We start from the raw sequence: 20,879 nt of genomic DNA, 5'->3' as shown, positions 1-20,879 counted from the left end.
CCTTTCTGTACTGATCCCTTTTATTGACCCCCAATAGCTGACAAATTGCTTGCAGATATCATCCCTCCTTCTGAATGAGGAAGAAGACTTCATTGGAAAGAGAACAGGATCAGCTCGAACATTTGGGAATGTTGAGTATTACGATGCTGATGCCCTGTGCAAAGAGCTACAGATGTGTGATCAGTGCTGTGGGATGCTTATAAACATGAAAATAAATGGGTTCAACGATCAAAGCAATTAGTGAAAATAAATGTAGGATTGACAACTGTGCTCACAATGCATTATTTATTATTATTTTAAAGTGTATCACATAGAAAGCAATGTTCATACCTTCCAAAGGAAAAACAAAATGCTTGTCACTGTCACAGAATCAAAGTACTAAGTATTGCATGTACCTAAGTCCTAGATCTGACTCATCAGGCAACAGGAAATAAATTTTCAATCTCCACTTCACACAATAAAGGCTTTCCTTCTTTCAGACGTGTCAGTGGGAAGAGGACTTTGTTATGAACAATTTGGAGCTATTACTGTAGTCTCATTGTGAACCTTTGCACTTCATGTTCGATGGTCTCAAAGTCATGACACTTTTCCCTGTACAACACAGCAAACAGATGGCCCCTCTCCGCCTCATTGGGCAAAGCCACTAGTTCCTGGTTATCTCTTTTGTCATGACTACTGCAACGTTCTCTTGACTGTCTTTCTGGATCCTCTCATCTCAATCCAAAGCACCACCCACAAAATCATAACATTGCTTCTCATTCAGGGTGTTTGCCACCTCTCCTTAAATCCCCAAACTGGATTCTTGTCTGCTCTCAGATCCAGAAACACAAACTCTTTGTTCTTTGTATAAAGTCCTCCATAACAACAACAACAACAACAACAACAACAGGTATTTATATACCGCCTTTCTTGGTCTTTATTCAAGACTTTATTCAAGGCGGTTTACATAGGCAGGCTTTATTAAATCCCTTATTAAATAGGGATTTTTACAATTTCAAAGAAGGTTCTTTCTTTCAAGAACGACTACATTCAAGGTGTTTCATTCCGATCTGGCTTCACATACTGGCCTCCATCCTCCCACGCTCAGAGCAGATGGAATTGCTCGGCTTCAGCTTGTCAGCTGCTCCAAGGTCCCACGGTGCCGGTGGCCTCGAACCGGCGACCTTGTGGATGTTATCTTCAGGCAGACGGAGGCTCTACCCTCTAGGCCAGACCTCCTGCCTTGTCTCACTCATCTCTCTGCCTTCAGATCCCAATATAGCCCTGCCTGTGACTTTCAGGAGTCCAATCCTACCCTTCCCCTCTCCTGCTAGCAAAGCTATGCCAAACAGGAGCATGCTGTATCCAGCAAGGGCAGGGGGAGATCAGGAGGCTTCAGAGGGGAAAAGAGATTGAAATCCCTTTACCCTTCAGTAAGCCTCCTGCTGTCCAATGAGTCTCAACTTTGTAGCTGGCACAAATCTGAAGAAACAGGTCAGGGAGGCTGTGGAAGGAGTAGGATCTGGTGTGCACTATCGACCCCCCCCTGCAACCTCCCAACCTTGTTCCTCCCTGTCCCTGCCCAGTTTAACCCTCTAACCGCCACTGCTTTACCCAGTGGTGTTGCTAGGTGATGCGGGGGGTGTGGGCCGCACCGGGTGACACGCACAGGGGGGGTGATGCACACTGGGGGGGGGGTGACACGCTAAAATCGCAGTGGTTAGGAGTAACCCCATCATATTATATACTGTTGGATGTGGAATTTTGAGTGGAATGCAATACAAAAAAAAAAAGGAGTGAAATATCTCCTTTCTATCAAAAGCTATGGCCAAAAAACTGGAGAACAAAAAATGCATGGATCCCTATGGAAAGTGAAAGTGAGCCATATCGTGTGTTTACTCGCGAGTAGGCAAACTTGCCTTAGTCCATCGGAAAGGGTAGGCTGAGAGGAATCCAACGACACCAGAATCCAGTGAATGCAGCTCTCAAAAACATCTGAGAAGGAAGTCCCTCCCTCCAAGCAGATGAATTTATTGAGCCCTATGGAAAGCGAAACTAAGCCTCACAGTCGTGTTTACTCGCGAGTGAGCAAACGTGCCTTGGCTGGGGTGGAAGATCAGGTGAAGGAGAGTGCAAGGCTACCAGAATGATCCTGATCCTATGCACTTGCAGCTAAACAAGTGCTCCAGAAGGCAGCTTCCCCCCCCCCCCCCCACTAAAAAGGATCAAAACAGAGGCTTCTGCTGATAAGGTGTACTTTTTTGAGACTTGCAAAGCCTGACAGTGATCTGGTTTAAACAGAAGTTCTTAAATTGAACTGGGCACTGGGTAGGGCTGAAAACTTTACTGGTTTTGGAGAGGGGGGTGTTATTGCAGGCAGGATACAGAGGAAATTCACTTGGTGGAACAGGGCTGGCTTCTGCTTATTTAATTGATTGTTTTACTTTAGTTATTTATACTTATTTATTTTAGTTTTCCTGATGGTGTCACTTCCACCATGACATCACTTCTGGCGGTTCTTGGACAGATTGTCATTCTAAAAAGTGGGACTCAGTGCTCAAAGTTTGAGGACTGCTGCAATAGGGTGTTAGTAAGTTGACACCCTGGTGTGTGTGTGTGTGACACCACTAGTGACCAAAATCACTAAAATCACAGTTTGTAGGAATAATACCATCATGTTATATATCAATCAATGCATAATTTCATGCAGAATGTGTTCTATCTTTGTTCTATCAAAAGGTACAGCCAAAAAACCAGTGGGGGCAGAGTAATGCAATTCAAGGTGCTGGTTTTAATCTCTAAAGCTTTAAATGGCTTGGTACTTGGCAGAGTTCTTAGAGAACTGCCTCCTCCCACATGAAACTGCCCGTCCCCTGACATCTTCACAGTCGGTGCTTTCATGTGTTCCACTGCTCACCTAAGCACGTCAAGCAGTGACATGTGAAAGGGCCTTCTCTGTGGTGGCACCCATATCATGGCATTCCCACAGGAGGTAAGGTCAACAGCATCACTAATTCAGTTCCAATGTCTGCTGCTCATTTTTTGTTTCAACTGGCCTTCCCCCTTGTGTTTTTACTTTGTTGCTCTCTTGATATGACTTTGTTACTAGTTTTTTGCTATATTGATGGTTTTAGTGTTTTAAATTTGAATTTTTAACCATCTTGAATAGCTCCCCAACAGGAGGAGAAAGCTTTGAACCTTGCCCATGCTATCGAATGAAATCATTTTGCCCCTACTACCAAACCCTGAAATGGTGCTCTTGAAGGTCACACTGCTAATTAAGACAATAATCTAAGCTATTTATCTGTTCCTTATGCATTATCTATTCCTGACCTTAGGCATTATCTATTCTCCTAGATAAACATAGTTACAATTTGGTATCCAGGTTACTTTTTAATAGCTTTAATGATAATAAATATTCTAAACAACAACAATGATAAATAATTCAATGTATCACATGTTGCAGAATTTACTTTTCTGGCAAGACACTCCTGTGTTTTTAAAGAAAGAATGCAAACAGATATAAAGCAGTTGGGATTTCTTTGCATATGTTTGATGGAAGGAGACCTCATTGGACTCTGCATTAACTTTCATGGAAACAGCAGAAGGTACAAGAACACAGGTATAACTTCTTCTTCCTGATATAGTAGCAGTCAAGTTACTGTTATGTGAATATAGTTATCCTGGGCTTTTTGCAAAAAAAAATCTCTCTATCATAGCTTTCAGAAGAGTAATGGAAATAAAACGTATTAGAAAATGCATTTAATTACTATGACATGCACATATAATGGTGCCATCTTATGGCAAAACCTTAGTTTCTGCATATAATATAGTCTACCCATCTCTCCAGAATTAATCAAAGCATATGATATTTTAATATACTTTTAGGAACTCATTATGTCTTTTGAAAAATGTAAACAGTAGAGTTTTCCTAAAAAGAGGACAGCTACATGTCTTAAACAATAATTCTTTTCTCACTGAAGACTTCTGATACAATATTTGACACTAAAGGAGGGGCGGGTTCTCCTCTTTTTTTCTAATTAAATAGCTATCTCAGTCCCCAAACACACAGTTTTGCAAAGTCCAATGATCAAATTAGATGTCAGCAGTTGATTATTAATTAAAACCTACATCATGTATATTTTGTCTGAATGTCGAAGCCAACATCCACCATCAGCATTCATCTCTCATCTTTCTTGGCTGGGCTGTCTGGCAGGTGCTAGGAGGGGTGAACACAGATGGATCACTTATCCCGAGCTTTAGATCAAAGAAGCGGGTGGAGGTTGTCATGCTGTAGTTCTTGGTGTAGGTTTCCTGAACTGGGTAACAATCCTTAACTGTGTAGACTCCAACCCAGGTTTCAACTGTAATGAAGCAGAAGTACAAGTGTTTTTATGGGACAACCATGAATACATTTCAAGTTTTTATCATGCTGTCGAAACCATTTTAGTTTTCTGACCACAAATTAATGCCCATTCGTTTTAATGGAAGTGTCTTGCAACAAATAATCTGAGGCCTAAGAAGAGACAAATGTTGTTTCTTTTTTCAACTTACAGTGCATGTTTAGGTTAACATTTCTGAGATCCACTGAGCGTGTCCCCTTGTTGATACATAGAACCAAATTCTATTCCCCCTCCCCTCCTCCCCCGCTGAATCAGCGGCACTAAAATGGCTACTGTCCAGTGGCGTACCTAGCCCATCTGTCACTGGGGCAAACTAACATTTTGGCACCCCCCCCCATGATTTAATTAATTAATTAAATTTATTATTATTACTGTATTATAGAAGATAGCAATGTAAAAATGGTAGATGAAATAACTTTAGCTTACTAAAACGTGTGCCACATTACTTCGTTAGGGCACAATCCTAAGCAAGTCTACTCAGAAGTAAGTCCTATTGTGTTCAATTGGTTCTACTCCCAGGAAAGTGAGGTTAGGATTGCAGCCTTAGGGCCCAATCCTATCCAACTTTCCAGCACCAGTGCAGCTGCAGTGCAGACCCTAAAGTAAGGGAACAAATGTTCCCATACCTTGAGGAGGCCTCTGTATCTGCCTCCCCACCACAGGATGAAGTGCATGCCCCACTGGCATAGCTGCACTGGCACTGGAAAACTGGATAGGATTGGGCCCTAAGTTGTCACAGGATCATGAATATTTTACAATCTTGGCACATCTCCCACGCATACAGTTTTGTCTTAAGTAGCATTATGAACTCTGAAAATATCTGATCCAAAGCATTCTCTCAGAGACAACTGCATCCTAATGTGTTCTGGATCTTTAAAATGCAATGTAAGAAGTTGCCCATAAATCATAATCCTGAGCAAATTTATTTGGAAACAACACCTCAGTTACCCCCAAAATGGGGATGAAGGTGTTATAATTATACACTAGAAACAAAAAAAACAGCTGCCAGCACTCTGAGGCTGCAATCCTAACCACACTTACCTGAGAGTAAGCCCCACTGAACAAAATAGGACTTACTTCTGAGTAGGGAGTACTCAGGGAGGCCCAGGGAGTACTCAGTACCTAGGGAGGCCCCATGCACAGACTGAATACCTCAGCTCTATGTAGTTACCTGGGCGTAAGACCCATTGAACACAATGGGACTTACTTCTGAGTAGACAGAAATTGTCAGCAGAAGCAGGTCAGCTGCTTGGCTGATACTCAGCCAGTGGAGAGTCCTGAGCGCCTGCCTCCCTCCCTCATCAACCTCACACAACCAGCACTTCTTCCCCTCCGGTCTCTCCATGTGCAACCTTGCCCCAAGGACCACATTTCCCAGCACGCCCCTCGCCCTGGGCATCCTGGGATTGGTCAAGGCTAGAGGAGAGGAGAAGACTGCAGGGGGTGCCTAGAAGTTCTTTGAGCATTCAGCATTCGCACTGCTTTTCCAGCAGAGATCATGAGTGCCCCTTCTCCTTTAAGAAAAGGACAAAAGGGCAGGGAGGAGCTGAGGCTGGTGGAGCCGCCCCCAGAGGGTCAGCGCTCGGGGGCATTTGCCCTGTTTGCCCCGCCCTAGGTCCGCCAGTTGTGGAGGAGCAGAGGGTTCTACTCAGACCTGAGCTAGCTAAATTGCTGGCATAGATTCACAGGATTGGGTCTGGGAAGGGGGTTAGGATTTCCCTTCCCACTGCTACCAAACCAGCCCCCTTCCTGGACCCAATATGCAAACCCGCACCCCTGTCACTATAGCTTTCTATGGTTCTGCTGCACTTCAAGCCTCCTCTATATGTTATTTGAAAACAAAAATGGGTCATGTTACACATTTTGCATTACATCTCCTTAAGCCAATGGCCATCCAAATAATCACCAACAGCCACCACTACAGTGAAGTCTGTAAATTAATTACGCACATACGAAGAACAGAAGTACTTTGTCTTGTCTGTCCTGAATCTATTACCAACCAGTTCCTTGGATATCCACAGGTTCTAGTGTGATGGGAGAAGGAGAAAAATCTTTTCTCTATCCAATTTCTCCACACCACAAATCATTTTAGAAACATCCATCGTGTCTCTGATTAACTGCCTTTTAGCCAAACTAAAAAGCATCAAAAATTCTGGAAGACTGAAATAAATTGAAGGTTGGAAGGAATACACTGGAAAATCACACTGCTGTGGCTCAGGGATCATTTGTTTTAAAAAATTAAGCATTGTTTAATTAACAATTGTGAAGCAACCCTAGAGAAAACAAGGGAGAAGGAAGAACAAAAACAACATCTCTATTATATATGTTCTGATAATAAGATTATCCGTTTTGAGTGGGTGGGAGTGGAGAATCTGGACTGAGATAAAGAATTTTTACTACGTAAACTGCCAAAAGCTCACATTTCCTGGCTGGTTTTCTGTCAGACCATTCCTGTACCATAATCTGGTCTCCAGGGCCTCCAATGTAGTACTGATCTTCATAGGTTGAATTGTCAGGAATATCATATGGATCCCATGGCTCACTCAAGACAGTCTTGGAACACAGTTTTGTAACTTGTTCAATCTGAAACATCACTGCATCTTTATAGAGATATATGTACTCAAAAAACCTGAAGGAAAAAAAATGGGGAGAAAGAAGAGTGAATGTTTATGAATTCTTGTCCACATGATGGGATTTATAGTGTATCTGCATCACAGACTTGGGGAACACTTTAAACTGTACTATTTTAACATAATATTTATTGAATTTTGCAGATATAACCACTGCACAGTACAATTATTTAAGTAATGTTTATCAGAAGAACATTTCACTAAATAAATCAGAACAAAAAGGAAGCTAACAGAAGAGTTTTAATAGCAACAAACCATAATCTCCAGGATCCTTTGGCTGAAACCATGACAGTTAAACTTGCACAAAATTAATATACATTTATGATATAACTATAGCCTTAGTACGACCTGAGATCTTCTAGGTAGATCTTGGGCACAAGTTCAAATCAAGGTTCCTCCTCCCTTTTCTAAAACAGCCAACAACAATGTCTCTTGGTTCCAATTTTGTCATCTGCAAATTGGATCAGTCAGACACTGTTGTTAGAAAATTGCAGATTGTAAGCTATGATGTAAATGTACATCTTCTAATACTTGGTTGGAAGGGACACAGTAAGAAAATTGCAGATTGTAAGCTATGATGTAAATGTACATCTTCCAATACTTGGTTGGCAGGAACACAACAAAAAATAGGCACACATAAGTCAAGATCTGGGTGTGTGGTAAAGCACAGAGCCAATTTACATATCACGCAGAATAAGGCAATAGGTAGGTTGAATTAGACAAGATCATTTGCAGTGCATACATAATAGCAGCATACAGCTTGCAACACTGTGGTGCAAGAAACATGAACTTCCACAGGGATACTAAAGGAAGAAAAGCCCAGTGCTAACTGGAAATTCACAAAGGGTTCCCTGCCATGCATGAGATTTCACTACCCATTTTGTGCAGACTCTACTAATAAACAGCAATCCTAGGCATGTCTATTCAGAAGTAAGTCCTGGCACTTACTCCCAGGAAAGTGAATACAGAATTGCAGCCTTGGGAAACAATTTTGTAAAGGCCAAGTATTTTCCAGTCCCAAAAAATCAGCTGCTGGGTCTTCATAACCTAGAAAAATGTTTTCCAAGAACTCTGGAATACATGCCGATGTACTGAGGCTACACACACTTTAAACTACTTCACAGCTTTATCCAGAGTTTAGAGGAGTATTTATTCACAGATAATGTTTGTGCATGACAGTGATCTGTTCCAGTGAAAGTTACATGGAACTTGACATTCTGGCTCTTTTAACAACTTTTCATTCCAACCAAAAGAAAAATCCCTTTTGCTCTACCTAAAGTTCTTTCTTCAGAGCTTTCTTGCATACACAACAATTCTATTCTTTCTTTCGTAGTATAGAACACAGAAAGTATGGGGGTCCAGAGAAGCCCAGAGTATATATCTGCCCTCAACACTCTTATTAAGGCCTAGGATCTAGACCAGGGTGGGCAAACCCCAGCCTGCGGGCCATTTGCAGCCCTCCGTGACCACCAATCTGGCCTGCAGGGAGCCCCCAGTCTCCAATGAGCCTCTGGCCTCTTGGAGACTGCACTGGCCCACAACTGCTGGTTGCAACTGCCAGACGCGAGCTATGGACCAAGATAGAGCAAGGCCTTTTATAGTCTCCATTGGTTTTCTGCTTTTTCCTGGGCATTATGTTAATCCCCCCCCCCCAATGCCTCTAAAAAACTTATGTCTCCATGTGTTTTTGGCTTGGTCTGTATGTTTTCACTGTGCAAGAGGTGTGTGGCAAACAGTTCATAGTTTTCATGTGCTTCGACATGCCTGTATTACAGTTCTCATGTGTATTATAAATAAGCTCAGTAAAATTCATTCACTCATATAAGTTCCTTCTGTAATATATTCATTCATGTAAATTAATTCAAATTTGAAATGTAAATTAATTCTTTTTTCCTGGCCCCCGACACAGAGTCAGAGAGATGATGTGGCCCTCCTGCCAAAATATTTGCCCACCCTGATCTAGACTCAGAAGCCTCTTGCTCATGGGAAGAGATGTTCTGGGACACCAAAGATAATTAGGTCAGAGAGACTCACCTCTCCACCAGATTCATCATAGCAACCAGGCACTGAGGACCATTCTCCTGCAGAGTTAGCACCATTCAGTTATTGATGGTGGGTTAGCCTTTTCCTACTAAAACTTGTCACTAACCTCACAGTGATCAGTGTGTGAATTACCATGTCCAGACTTTGTTATACGGTTGTAAACTCTTGTTATACTTCACAAGTAGCAGATGAAAATGACAAGATCCAAGATGGTGATCCCCGGGAGAGCCAAAAAAAAAAAAAAGAGGCCCTTGCAAAAGAAGGGTGCTGTTACTAAACCACTGGGGTAGTGGAAGTGAGTAAGCAGAGTGACATTCAGGCTTGGCCAGATCAGGCACTGGCCAAGGGCCTATGTCCATGTCCATTAGAGGCCTGTTTTAGGCTACTCCAAACCTTCAGTGACAGTGCACAATGCACCAACTGGGTTGGGCAAGGGAGTGCTATGGGGAGCCCAATGCAGAACTTTGCCCCAGGGCTCTCAGTTATCTGGCACTGTGAACAGGTAACACCCTCTTCCTGGAACATTGCAGACCTCTCACCTGAGGCATCATCAAGAGCAGGAGCCAGGTAAGTGAACTGCCTGTGTAATATTTTATACTTATCAACGGTTGGGTAAAACTGTAAAATCTACCTGCTGTGGAATACAGTATTTCATGCCTTCTTTCTTTAAAATGCTGCACAAAACAGCCATAAACAACCATGACTAAAGAAATGGACTTACACTACTAATGTTGATTGGCTAAAAATACCTGTCTATTTTTAAGATACAAAAAGTGTCTCATTTTAATTATACTAAGGAAACAGGTGAGACGAAAAATCAAGGCTGACACATTTATTTTTCATCCAAGGACAGGCACAAGAAATAGTAGCAAGGGGGACAAGACCTGTAAATAATATTGGTTTAAAAATAAAGCCCTGTCTCTGTTAAAAGCTCTCCATTGCTCAGGAAAAGGTCACAAGACTGACTGAACATGTTTAGACAACCCCAAGTGGATTTATCGTTTCCTAGCTGATGTGAATGCAAAAACAAGTCAGGTAAGCCCTTCTAAATTCTCAGGGACCTCCCCAAAAATAAAGACCCCAAGGCAGGGATTCCCTTTCAGACTTGATCTGGGGGCAAGAGAAAAAAAAGAGTTCAGTGGAGAGGCCGTAAGAAGAGAAAAGTTCTGTCTGCTCTTGAGCATGAACTGCAAAAAAAGCAGGATATTTTAAGAGAGTTTGGGCCCAGTCCTATTCAACTTTCCATCGCAGATGCAGCTGGGCCAACGTTGTGTGTGCTGCATCCTCTGGTGGTGGTGGGGAAGTCATGGAAGCCTTCTTGAGGAAAGGGAATGCTTGTTCCCTTACCTTCGGGCTGCATTGTGACTGCACCGGCTCTGGAAAGTTGGATTGGATTGGGCCCTTAGTTGTCCTACTGTCACCTTTTACATCCACACAGGTGCCTGTTTCAGTCAGGGATGGCCATTTTATCTGGTTCAGTAATAAACGGTTGAAGCAGAATTCCTAGGTAACTATGCCATTCCCAACTACCTCCAAGTCAACCTAATGAGCAGCATATAAATACAGGTTGAGCCTCATTATTCATGTGGGTTCTGTTCCAAGCAGATGGCAAAAAACACACTATAGCAAATCAATTTAAAAAACAAAGTTTCTTTGCTCAGGTAATTTAAAAACAGCCTTTCTGACCTTTGTGATGTAAGATAAGAGTCATTAAGAAGACAATCCATCAATCAGTTGTCTGTTTCACTCAGCCCCTCCCTTCACCAATGCAAAGTGATCACCTTTCTTTCATGTGCTCAGGGGGAAGGAAGGGGTCACCTGAAGAGAGAAGGATTGATGGATTGTCAGCCAGCTACCCTCTCTCTCACACATTAACGAGGCTATTGTTAAAGGACTGCTCAGTTTTTAAAACTGATTTTAAAGGGATGCATTTTTCCCCTTCTCCAGGGATCAGCACATTCCTTCTCATTTGCAGTGGCCATTGAGTCAAATGACTCAGTGTGGAGTCAAATCCGTGTATAAAAAATCTATGTATAAATAGGCTGGACCTGTAGTAAAAATTAAGAGATGGGAAGTAAAACAACCAGTAGGGTGGAGGAAATTGGTATAGGCAGAACCACAAGACTGAGGCTTGCAATCCTATCCACACTTACCTGGGAGTAAGTCCTACTGACTACAATTGTACTTGATTGTAGTAGACATGCATAGGAGTCCATTGTTTAAGCTGGCACAGTTAAACTTTCTTGGGTGTGTGAGAGATTTTGCAATGAACGTTCTGTTGTGGGACAGGAGAGTGCAGCTCTAGGAAGGATGTTTTCAGTGAATGAAGATCATTAACCACCATCTTGCTGGCCTTCACTTAGCAATAAGGGCCCTATACTATTCAACTTTCCAGCGCCTGCATACCAATGCAGCTCCAGGGTAAGGAAACAAATGTTCCTTACCTTGAGGAGGCTTCAGTGACTGCCCCCCACCACCACCACAAGATGCAAGTGCATGCCTTGTTGGAATGGCTATGTAGGCACTGGAAAGTTGGATAGGATTGGGCCCTCAATAATTTACTTTGTCTTTAACTATGTTTTGGAAAATAAAGACAAAAGACAATATGCTTTCTTCTGGTTTTATAGCTCTGAATCATACACAAGGGTTTCAGATTACCACCAATACTATTCTTCTGCCTCTACTCAGAGATTCTTTTACTTCATTGACTTTGCAGGCGAGGCCACAGGAAGCCACATTTTTTGTCTCATTCACTTGATTAATTTGTTCCAAGAACCTGGCGCCTTCTGCATCCTCATAACAGATTCAGTTTCAGATACATTCCTCTAATCTCCTACATTTCCCACTTCAATCAAAAGTCTGCACATAACCTTTCAACGTCTCACTTTTGGTCTCCCAACACCTGCTACTATTTACGGCCTCCATTCCAGCATCCTTTCCAGGGAGAGTTCAAAAATCTATATTTATGTATTCTCTCTCCAAATATAACCACTGTGAGGCCAAGAATATTCACTGCAATCCCAGCTATTAAACTAGCCTACAACATGGCTCAAAATCACAGGCTAGGCTTTGATCATCTAGCCCAGTGGTTCCCAACCTTCAGGAAGCCACGGACCACTGGGGCAAAAATTGGAATCACCATGGACCACATGTGACTTGGGGGGGGTTTAGTCTCCACCCTCTCTAGTAGTCTGTTCCCCAAGTGCTCCCCCACAAAAAGGACGGAAAATGGACTGCCCACAGCCACTGCTGACACTTCAGTGGATGTGACTGTGGGCAGTTCGTTCTCTGCCCTCATTGATGGTCTGTAGGAGACTGCTTGCTCGGTGAGGCACTGGAAGTGATCAAAGGTGATTTCTTTTCCTGAGACCTCGCGCACCACTTCTCAGGGTCTCATGAACCACCTGAGAACCAGTTGGGAACCAGTTGGGAACCAGTGATCTAGGCCATGGATTTTGGGCTAGGTTCTTATTAATTTAGAAGTGATACAAACAGTAGTCTGAACAACCTGAAAAATTTATAAAGTGGACAGTACAGAACACAATCAATATTGTGTGGCAAGCAAATAGTTAATAATTCCTATCAAGAAGCTTTGGGTCTCAGCAAGCAGAGTGCTGTGTTTCCTCCAAGGCAGGGGTGCCCAAACCCTGGCCCTGGGGCCACTTGTGGCCCCCAAGGCCTCTCAATGCGGCCCTCAAGGAACCTCCAGTCTCCAATGAGCCTTTGGCCCTCCAGAGATTTGTTGGAGCCCACACTGGCCTGACACAACTGCTCTCAGCATGAGGGCAACTGTTTGAGCTCTCGCGTGAGCTGCGCGATGAGGTTTCCCTCCACTGATTGCTGTTTCACATCTGTGATGCAGTAGCGGCAGCAAAGGAAAGGCCAGCCTTGCTTTGTGCAAGGTCTTTTATGGGCCTTGAGCTATTGCAAGACCTTCATTCATTCATATAAGTTCATCTTTAATATATTCATTTATGTAAACTTATGTAAATTTATTCAAATTTAAAATGTAAATTAATTCTCCCCCCCCTCCGGCCCCTGACACAGTGTCAGAGAAATGATGTGGCCCTCCTGCCAAAAACTTTGGACACCCCTGCTCCAAGGCAGCAGCAACTCAGATGGTACCTGCTGGATGCAGTGTGACAAAGTCAGAGAGAGAAGCCTGCTTTTGCTTGCTGGTTAAAAGTCATAATAATGACTGGCTAAAAAGCCCTAAAGCAGTTGCGTATCTCACATAGACTTCCCTGGGACACCGGCTGCTAGGACCCCGCGGAAGCCTCTCTAAGGCTCCCAAGAGGGGCAGAAACTGTGCTTCCGGTTTGCCAGAAGCACAGTTTATACTAGCTTCAGGGAACCTCAGAAAGGTTTCCCTGACACAGGAGAAGGTTGTGCGAAGCTCCGTGAGCCTCTGGTGAATGGGGGGGGGGCGGATTTCTGCACAGGGAGGCAGTGATAGCCCATGGGAGGCACTGTGCCCCAGGTGCGGGGCTGCAGAGGTCTGCAGCTGCCCTAAAGGGTCTTTCCATGTTAATACCAAATAACAGCATTCAGAAACATCACACATAGGTCAGCCCCTCTAAGACTCTTAGAAAGCAGGGTATGTGTGTGTATCACACATTGCAATGCTCTCATTTGCATAAAACCCACAGCAAACAGAAAATGGAAGCAAAGGAGAAGGCTAGGCTAGAAGCCTTCTCCCTGACAGGCTAGATTCCCACAAATAGAGAGTTTCCTGGAGGAAACATTACTCCGAGGAGAATTTTTTTTTTTAAATGAGGCATTCAAATGTTCTGAAAAAGATACAGCCTGGAGGGGCTGCACCACATGATTTTCCTTAACCTGTAGTTGCACATTACATGTGCTTAAATGGCAACAAAGAACCACAGGAGTCAGCATAGTGACCTAAATGGTGCTCAAGGAAGCCAGGGTGCTGCTTATTATCTGACAAAACTTCATCTTAGAGCACAACCACCATGATTTTAGAGTGCTATATTATTTCACAGTCCAGTAAACAAGAACTACAAAATACACAGCGCTAGTTTACGCCAACAGCAGAATCAAGTGCTAAAGCCATTCCTGGACTGTACCACTTCCATGTTGCCGGTGAAGAGCTGTACCTCTGATTGGCCCCCCACAAGACCTCCAACTCTCTGTACATAAAATAATTCTGTCTCAGTCAGAAGACTGGACTGAACCCTTCTCCCTGGAGGACAAAGCTGATACTCTGGTTTGTTTGTTTTGTTTTTAAGAGGGAAGTATTCAAATATGCAACACCCATCCTGCACTCTCAAGTGAGAATCTTAACCACAGTTCCACTGATTGCATAAACTGACTCTCAGACTTCAAAAGTAATACATTCTGCTAAATGCTTATAGAGAATGCTTTGTTGCTTAAATCTGCACCAGCAGGGGATGCTAGCATTTCATATCCGATTCCTCCAAACTCCCTGCCACAAACCAATTCTCCATCATTATTATTATCTTTTAGTTTCTACCAACTTATGTGCCAAACCACATTTACTGATGTTTGAGAAAGGAGTGCCAGACAGCTAGCAGATCCTGGCATCCATTAAACTGTGTAGAGAGTTCGACACATGCTTGAGTGCTTTGATGGATAACAGCCAGAATGACTCAACATCATGCAAGATCAAAGTTTCTCAGAATTTTTTGGTATCATGATAAATAATGCTCTGTGCACATTTTTTGCCCAAACCCTTCCAAAACTGAAACTAGTGAAAAACAAAACAAAAGAAAAAACATCTTTTCAGTCAGTTTGTTTACAGAAATCAAGAACAAAGGGTCTAGCTACACTATTGGCTACCCTGGGATAGCTGCTGTTCCTGGGTTTACTTTAGCTCCTTTTTCCATTCTTCATTTTTATATTGGCTTTCCAAGTTCTACCATTTTAGGGCAGCCAGGAGAGCAGGGCCTCTCTGGCCATTTAACAACCAGCCATGCCACCTGAGGCTGCTGAAAGGCTTATGGGTGGCTCTATTCTCTTCCAGGTAGGGTTATGGGCAAGGCAGGTGGTCTAGCTGGATCTGTGGCAAGAGTCCTGGTAACAGGTCTGGGCAATTCTGAGGCTGGGACAGAAATCCTAACAGTGAGGCTCTGTACCTTGGATAGCTCCAAAGAGAGATAGTTCCAGCTGAATGCTGGTACTTAGGTGGCTCAGATGTTGATCCAGCAAGGAGCCTGAGCTCATGGAGGAGTTTTATATATATGTTCCAGGTACTTAAGAATGGTCGGCTCCACCCCTCCCCTAAGAGAAATGTTCTTGTCTTAAAGTCCCTGGTTCAATTTTGTAGATATCTGCTCCAATGGTGTTGAGGGATGCTGGCTCCTTTGCAGGGCCCTTAAGGGAGTCTCAAGAGGGGCAGAAGAATGTCCTCTGGTCAAGGGTGGTGAGTCTGGCACCTGGAATTCCACCTATGTAGGAGATGCAGGTTGACTGGATGTGTCCAGGGTCTGTGCTGAGGGAGCTCTCCACACCAAAATCTATCTATTCCCCTGTGTCTTCCACCTGGCATCCATACTAAGGGGTCCAACACCTGGGGGCGTATCAGACTGCTTGCATTCAGTCACCTTCCAAGGAAGCCAAAAGAGTAGGCCCTCTCTGACTGTTTTATGGCCCATCATTTCACCAGAAGATGCTTAAGAGTGATGCTAACTTATGTTAATTAACATGAGAGTAATACATGTATTTTGCAATGTTGTTTGTCAGTCAAACTTATTTATCTGTAAAGCAACTAATAAATATGTGCAATAAACTTTTTTTAAAATACAAGGACAGGATTCTGTGAGCAGTGAAACCGTTTGCACCTTTTATTATAATATATCCTCAAAGAAACAACCCATTTCTGACCAGCCCACAGGTGTACACATTTGATCCCTGCTGCATTTATGCAATGTTGGGCAGAAATGGTGTAAGATAAGCAGTTCCTGATCACATGCTGTTTAATTTGAAAGGTACTGTCCATTCTCCAGTCAGACGCTGTTATAGCTGCAACTGTTGTTTCCTGTCAGTTCAGAAGAACTGACACAGGTATGCAGGCATCTTTTAACCTTGAGTGTGGGGGTGGCCTTGTCTAATCATAGCTCTGACCCTGCCAGCACCTCTCATTCTCAAAATAGTTTATACCTATCCTCATAAACGTTAGATAAAGCTTAAAATATATCAGTAACTACTGTAGATGAAATTTACAGTGGAATTTCTTGGACAGCAAGACCAGAGAGTAATAAACTAGTGAGAAATTACTAAGAGCCCAATCCTGAGCTCTGCGTGCTAGCTTACCGCCGGCACGCACCTTATGGCACATTTGTGGGGCTTAGTGCAGGCCCAGTGCCAGAGCTAGCTCAGCGCAAGCTTGCGCTGGGCTAACACAGATAGAATGCCGGTGCTTCGATACTTGGCAGTCACCCGAACTGAAGGCGGAAGAGAGATAGGTGGGGGGAGGTGGGGAGGAGGCATACCGGGGTGGGGGGGAGGTGGGAGAGGGCAGGGAGGAGGTGTGCCGGGGGCAGGAAGTGGGGCGGGAAGACAGTGGGACTGGTGGAGCCCAGTTCCACCCAATCCTGAGCTCCGTGTCAGGCTGCGCAGCCCGTCATGGAACTCTTTGATTCTGTGGCAGCTCCAGAGATACTGCAGAATCGAGCAGCCCCATTGTGTTGCTACTTTCCTTACCAAGAAAAACATTCCCTTCTCCTGCAGAGCCGTTGGCAGCTGCCCAGTTGCGCTCAGGATGCCGCAGCAGTCATTTTCAGCGCCATGGCAGCCCCGTGCTACAGGGAGCTCAGGATTGGGATGTAATGGAGGAACCCAACGTTTAAAGGTATTTCAGCTTCACCTAGAAAACGAGCATTATACCCATGTAACTTAAGACAACTTGAAAAGTATGAAAACAGGGGATCTTGATGTCTCTCCCTTGAAATGGGAGACAAAAAACAACCTCACCCACCCCCATTATTAAGACACCTTTGCACCAACTAGAAAGGTGCAATTTGGTACACATACAGTTGAAGACACCCCAATTATTAGACATTTTTATAATGTATAAATAATGGTAAAACCTCAGGTCTTGAAGCTTGATTCAGAATTGTTTGTTTGAATTGTTTGCCTTAAAAGAGAGGCAAAAAAAAAATGCATGCCACACACCAGATGGGAGTTCTCCTTTTACCCAACAGAATAAGTTTTAGATCGAAGAGAGCTATGGTGGCACACTGGAACATATGTTTGTGTATAGAATGCATACTGGATTTACTAAAAATATGATCTGCTTACAATTCTTCATGCAGAAAAGACATGCCCTCCTTGTGGACATCCCAGAATAATCTAGCTGGGTACTGCCACTGTTCTGGAAAAGTGTTCTTAAGTTCCTATTATGTTTTTAAGGTTGAAAGGATCTCAGAGGTTATCCAGACTCACCATTCTCTGCATAGAGACAACATTTGATATTGATGAAAACCATCCCAATGAATGGACATCCAACCTATTAAGAGCTTCCAAAAAAGGAAGCAAGTTCCCAGCTTTAGGAAGCCACAGTATGCACTATGGAGCCTACCTTCCTGCAATATGACATTACTCCTTACCTGATCCATAGCAATAACACTTTCTTCATGACAATCGTTTACAACTTTCCTAACAGTTTAGTACAGTGGTTCTCACACTTTTAGTACTGGGATCCACTTTTTAGAATCCCTGGGGCATTTGGTGGGCCGCTGTGAGATACAGGAAGCTGGACTAGATGGGCTAGCCTGATCCAGTGGGGCTGTTCTTATGTTCTTATGTTCTTAATGAGAATCTGTTTGGACCCACCAGATGTGATGTCATGACCAGAAGTGACATCATCAAGCAGGAAACTTTTTAACAATTTGAGGCTAAAGTCCTACCCACACTTACCCATGAGTAAGTCTCATTGACTATCATTGTTAAAGTAGCCTGTTAAAAGTACAGATCTGTAACATTTCCCCAAATGCAGTCACATATAATGGTAGCATCAAGTCTAATATATTAAAAAAAAAATACTGAAATGAATGGGGACCCACCTGAAATTGGCTCACGATCAACCTAGTGGGTTCCAACCCACAGTTTGAGAAATACTGGTTTAGTATAGTAAATTTAATTTGAATACATGTAATGTGACTGAATTGACTCACATATAGATTGCTAGTATTAATCTAGTTTGAGTAATGGCCAAAAGGTATGCCACATGCCAATACCTGGCTATCACATGCCTTCAGGGTCTGAGAGATCTGGCATTGAAAATAGTACTTAGGAATGAATCCTGCCAACTCAACCCTTATTGCTGGATGTTTTTAAGAAACTAATAGCAGGTGCACTTAAGAAAAGGCTTCCCAGTGCAGGTCAAAGGCCAATCTAATCCTGCCCACAAACAAAAAAGAAAGGCACATGTTCCTCCCACCATCGCTTCTCTGCCACAGATATTCAGAAATTTAGTGAGGTTTTTATTCCCTAGGAGTCTTCAAGCCCCAGCCTGGGGGCCAGATGCCTCTGATCCCCTGAGAGCCTCTGGCCCAATTGACCAAGCACAACTGGAGTCGTGCTTGTGGGATGGAGGAATGGGGATTCATTTAAGTATGCGTTTTATTTCCTGGGTTGGGTTGGTGTTTGGAGAAATGCTGGACATTTAAGCCCATTCATTTATTCATTCACCTAAGTTCCATCTCTAAAGTATTTATTTAAATTTTATATTTATTATTTTTTCTGGCCCTCAACACTGTGCCAAATATTTAATGTGGCCCTTTGGCCAAAAAGTTTAGAGATCCCTGCCCTAGAGCAGTGATTTTCAACCTTTTTTCATTTCATGGAACACTGGCAAGGCAGTAAAATGGTCAAGGCACAGCATCCAATTTTTGACAATTGACAAGGCACACTGTGCTGCCAATGGGGGGCCCACATCCCTAACAGTCTTACTAATAAACGATCCTCTCCCAAATTCACACGGCACACCTGGGGACCATTCCCGGCACACCAATGTGCCATGGCACCGTGGTTGAAAATGGTTGGCCTACAGAGTGTGTAGAGAACTGCAGCCTCAATCTAATGACAACTATGCTGTGCTGATTCATGCAGTGCATGGGTCATTCCGTGTCAAGGGGTCTAGGGCTCCCTGTGTGACCCTCACGGATTTTGATGAAATTTTGTGCGTAGAGTTCCACATGTCTCTAAAAGGGTGCATCTGAGAGCCCAATCCTATATTGGGATTGCATGGTTGCCTGCCTGCCTTCTCCAGCCACAGGCTAGTCAGACCACAGTCCTGTCGACACTTACCTGGGGGTAAGCCCCACTCACTAGAATGGGACTTACTTCTGAGTAGACACGCATAGGCTTGGGCTCTAAGCCACAGCAGGGGCTTGCATGCATGTCTACTCAGAAGTAAGTCCCATAACAGTCAATAGGGCTTACTCCCAGGATAGGCTAGCAGCTGAGCGCCAGCTCCTAAGCAAGTCTACTCGGAAGTAAGTTCTAGTATAGTCAATGGGGCTTACTCCCATTGAAGTAAGTCAACAGGGCTTACTACTTCCAGGTAAGTGTGGACAGGATGAAATCGCCCTTTAAAGTTCTTTGCAGCCGTGGGGGCGGGGTTGGGAAGCACGCCCCATGAGTTGAAGCCCTCTTTCCCCAGCCGAGCAAGGCGTGGCCCCAAGCACGGCCCCCGGCCTGGGGGCCCCCGCTACAGCTGCGCGGGCTGGGGCGCGCAGGACACCTACTTCTTGCAGGGGATGAGCCCCTTCCTCTCCTCCAGTAGGCGGACGCGCTGGCTGGGGCCGTCGTAGGACACGGCCGCCCGCGTGTTCCTGCCGCTGCTGTGGTCGTACTGCACGGTGCGCCCTTCCCACTGCAGCGGGGCCTGGCAGGGGACGACGGGCTGCGGCGGGGCGCGGGCGGCCAGGCACACGGCGGCCCCGCTGAGCAGCAGCAGCGAAAGGGAGCCCCGCAGGCGGGCCATTCGCGCTCCGTCCACGGCGGCTGGCTGCGGGCGACGGGGCCGCGCTCTCTGCTGGCGGGCAAGGCCGGGGAGGCGCTGCAGCAGCCGCGGCGTCCAGCACGGGTGCCGCTTGTTTACCCAACGGACTCTCGGCGCCTTGGAAGCGAGCGAGCGACACCCGAGCTGGAGGCTCCTTCCCCCGTTAGGGCTGCTGCAGAGTCATCGGCGCGCTCCCGAGGAGCAAAGGGCTCTGGGCTGCGGGAGCGTCAGTGCCGCTGCTCCAGGGCTGCCGAGCATGCCCAGTGGCGTAGCCAGAGGGGGGGCGAAGCGCTAATGTTTGCAGGGAGGCTCCAGGCGGCGTGCAAGCGGCCCCTCCCCTTCGGAGCCATGCCGGGCGGGGGCAGCAAGACGGAGGCGACGCCTCCAAAGGGGAGGGCCCGCTGGCACTCCGCGTGGAGCCTCCCTGCAAAACAGCGCTTTGCCCCCCCTCTGGCTACGCCACTGGGAATGCCTTTGACGTCCGAGGTGGAGGAGAACTCGTGGCTGCCGCTCTCTGCCCACGTCGACCGTAGCACGGCTCCTTCCCTGTTCGCTTTCCATGTTCCAGGAGACGTTCCTCCTGCCTGATTGCAACATGCAATAACAATCGGACAGATCCCAGCAGCATATAGTCTGAACAAGGCGAGGTTTAAGATCCCAATCCTAGGCATGTTTACTCAGAAGTAATACCCATTATGGTGAATGGAGCTTACTCCCAGGAAAGTGTGGATAGGATTGCAGTCTGAGAGCCCAATCCTCTGCATGTCTTCTCAGAAGTAAGTCCCGTTATAGTCAGTGGGGTTTCCTCCCAGGAACGCGTGGATAGGATTGCAGCCT

The 20,879-nt window shown here is 44.8% G+C and overlaps 1 protein-coding gene across 1 annotated transcript; it reads right to left on the bottom strand.

Annotated features, from left to right (window-relative positions):
• Positions 1-266: 266 nt before the first annotated feature.
• Positions 267-20,311, bottom strand: EPDR1 (ependymin related 1). The gene is made up of 3 exons (XM_066631146.1): positions 19,786-20,311; positions 6,803-7,011; positions 267-4,343 (listed from the first exon to the last, which is right to left on the bottom strand). The coding sequence occupies exons 1-3, from the start codon at positions 20,022-20,024 to the stop codon at positions 4,153-4,155; spliced, it is 639 nt and encodes a 212-aa protein (XP_066487243.1). The 5' UTR covers positions 20,025-20,311; the 3' UTR covers positions 267-4,152.
• Positions 20,312-20,879: the final 568 nt, after the last annotated feature.

This window comes from Tiliqua scincoides, chromosome 5 (assembly GCF_035046505.1).
Source record: "Tiliqua scincoides isolate rTilSci1 chromosome 5, rTilSci1.hap2, whole genome shotgun sequence".
Classification (NCBI taxonomy): domain Eukaryota; kingdom Metazoa; phylum Chordata; class Lepidosauria; order Squamata; family Scincidae; genus Tiliqua; species Tiliqua scincoides.
This window is presented reverse-complemented; position numbering and strand designations above follow the sequence as displayed.

What these genes read in the sequence shown, in the direction of transcription:
- EPDR1 (XM_066631146.1), bottom strand. Translation starts at nt 20,024, where the DNA reads ATGGCCCGCCTGCGGGGCTCCCTTTCGCTGCTGCTGCTCAGCGGGGCC. An exon ending in GGGCTCATCCCCTGCAAGAA is followed by an intron (nt 7,012 to 19,785) that starts GTAGGTGTCCTG and finishes TTTTTCCTTCAG; the next exon opens with GTTTTTTGAGTACATATATC. An exon ending in CAGAAAACCAGCCAGGAAAT is followed by an intron (nt 4,344 to 6,802) that starts GTGAGCTTTTGG and finishes GCTTCATTACAG; the next exon opens with TTGAAACCTGGGTTGGAGTC.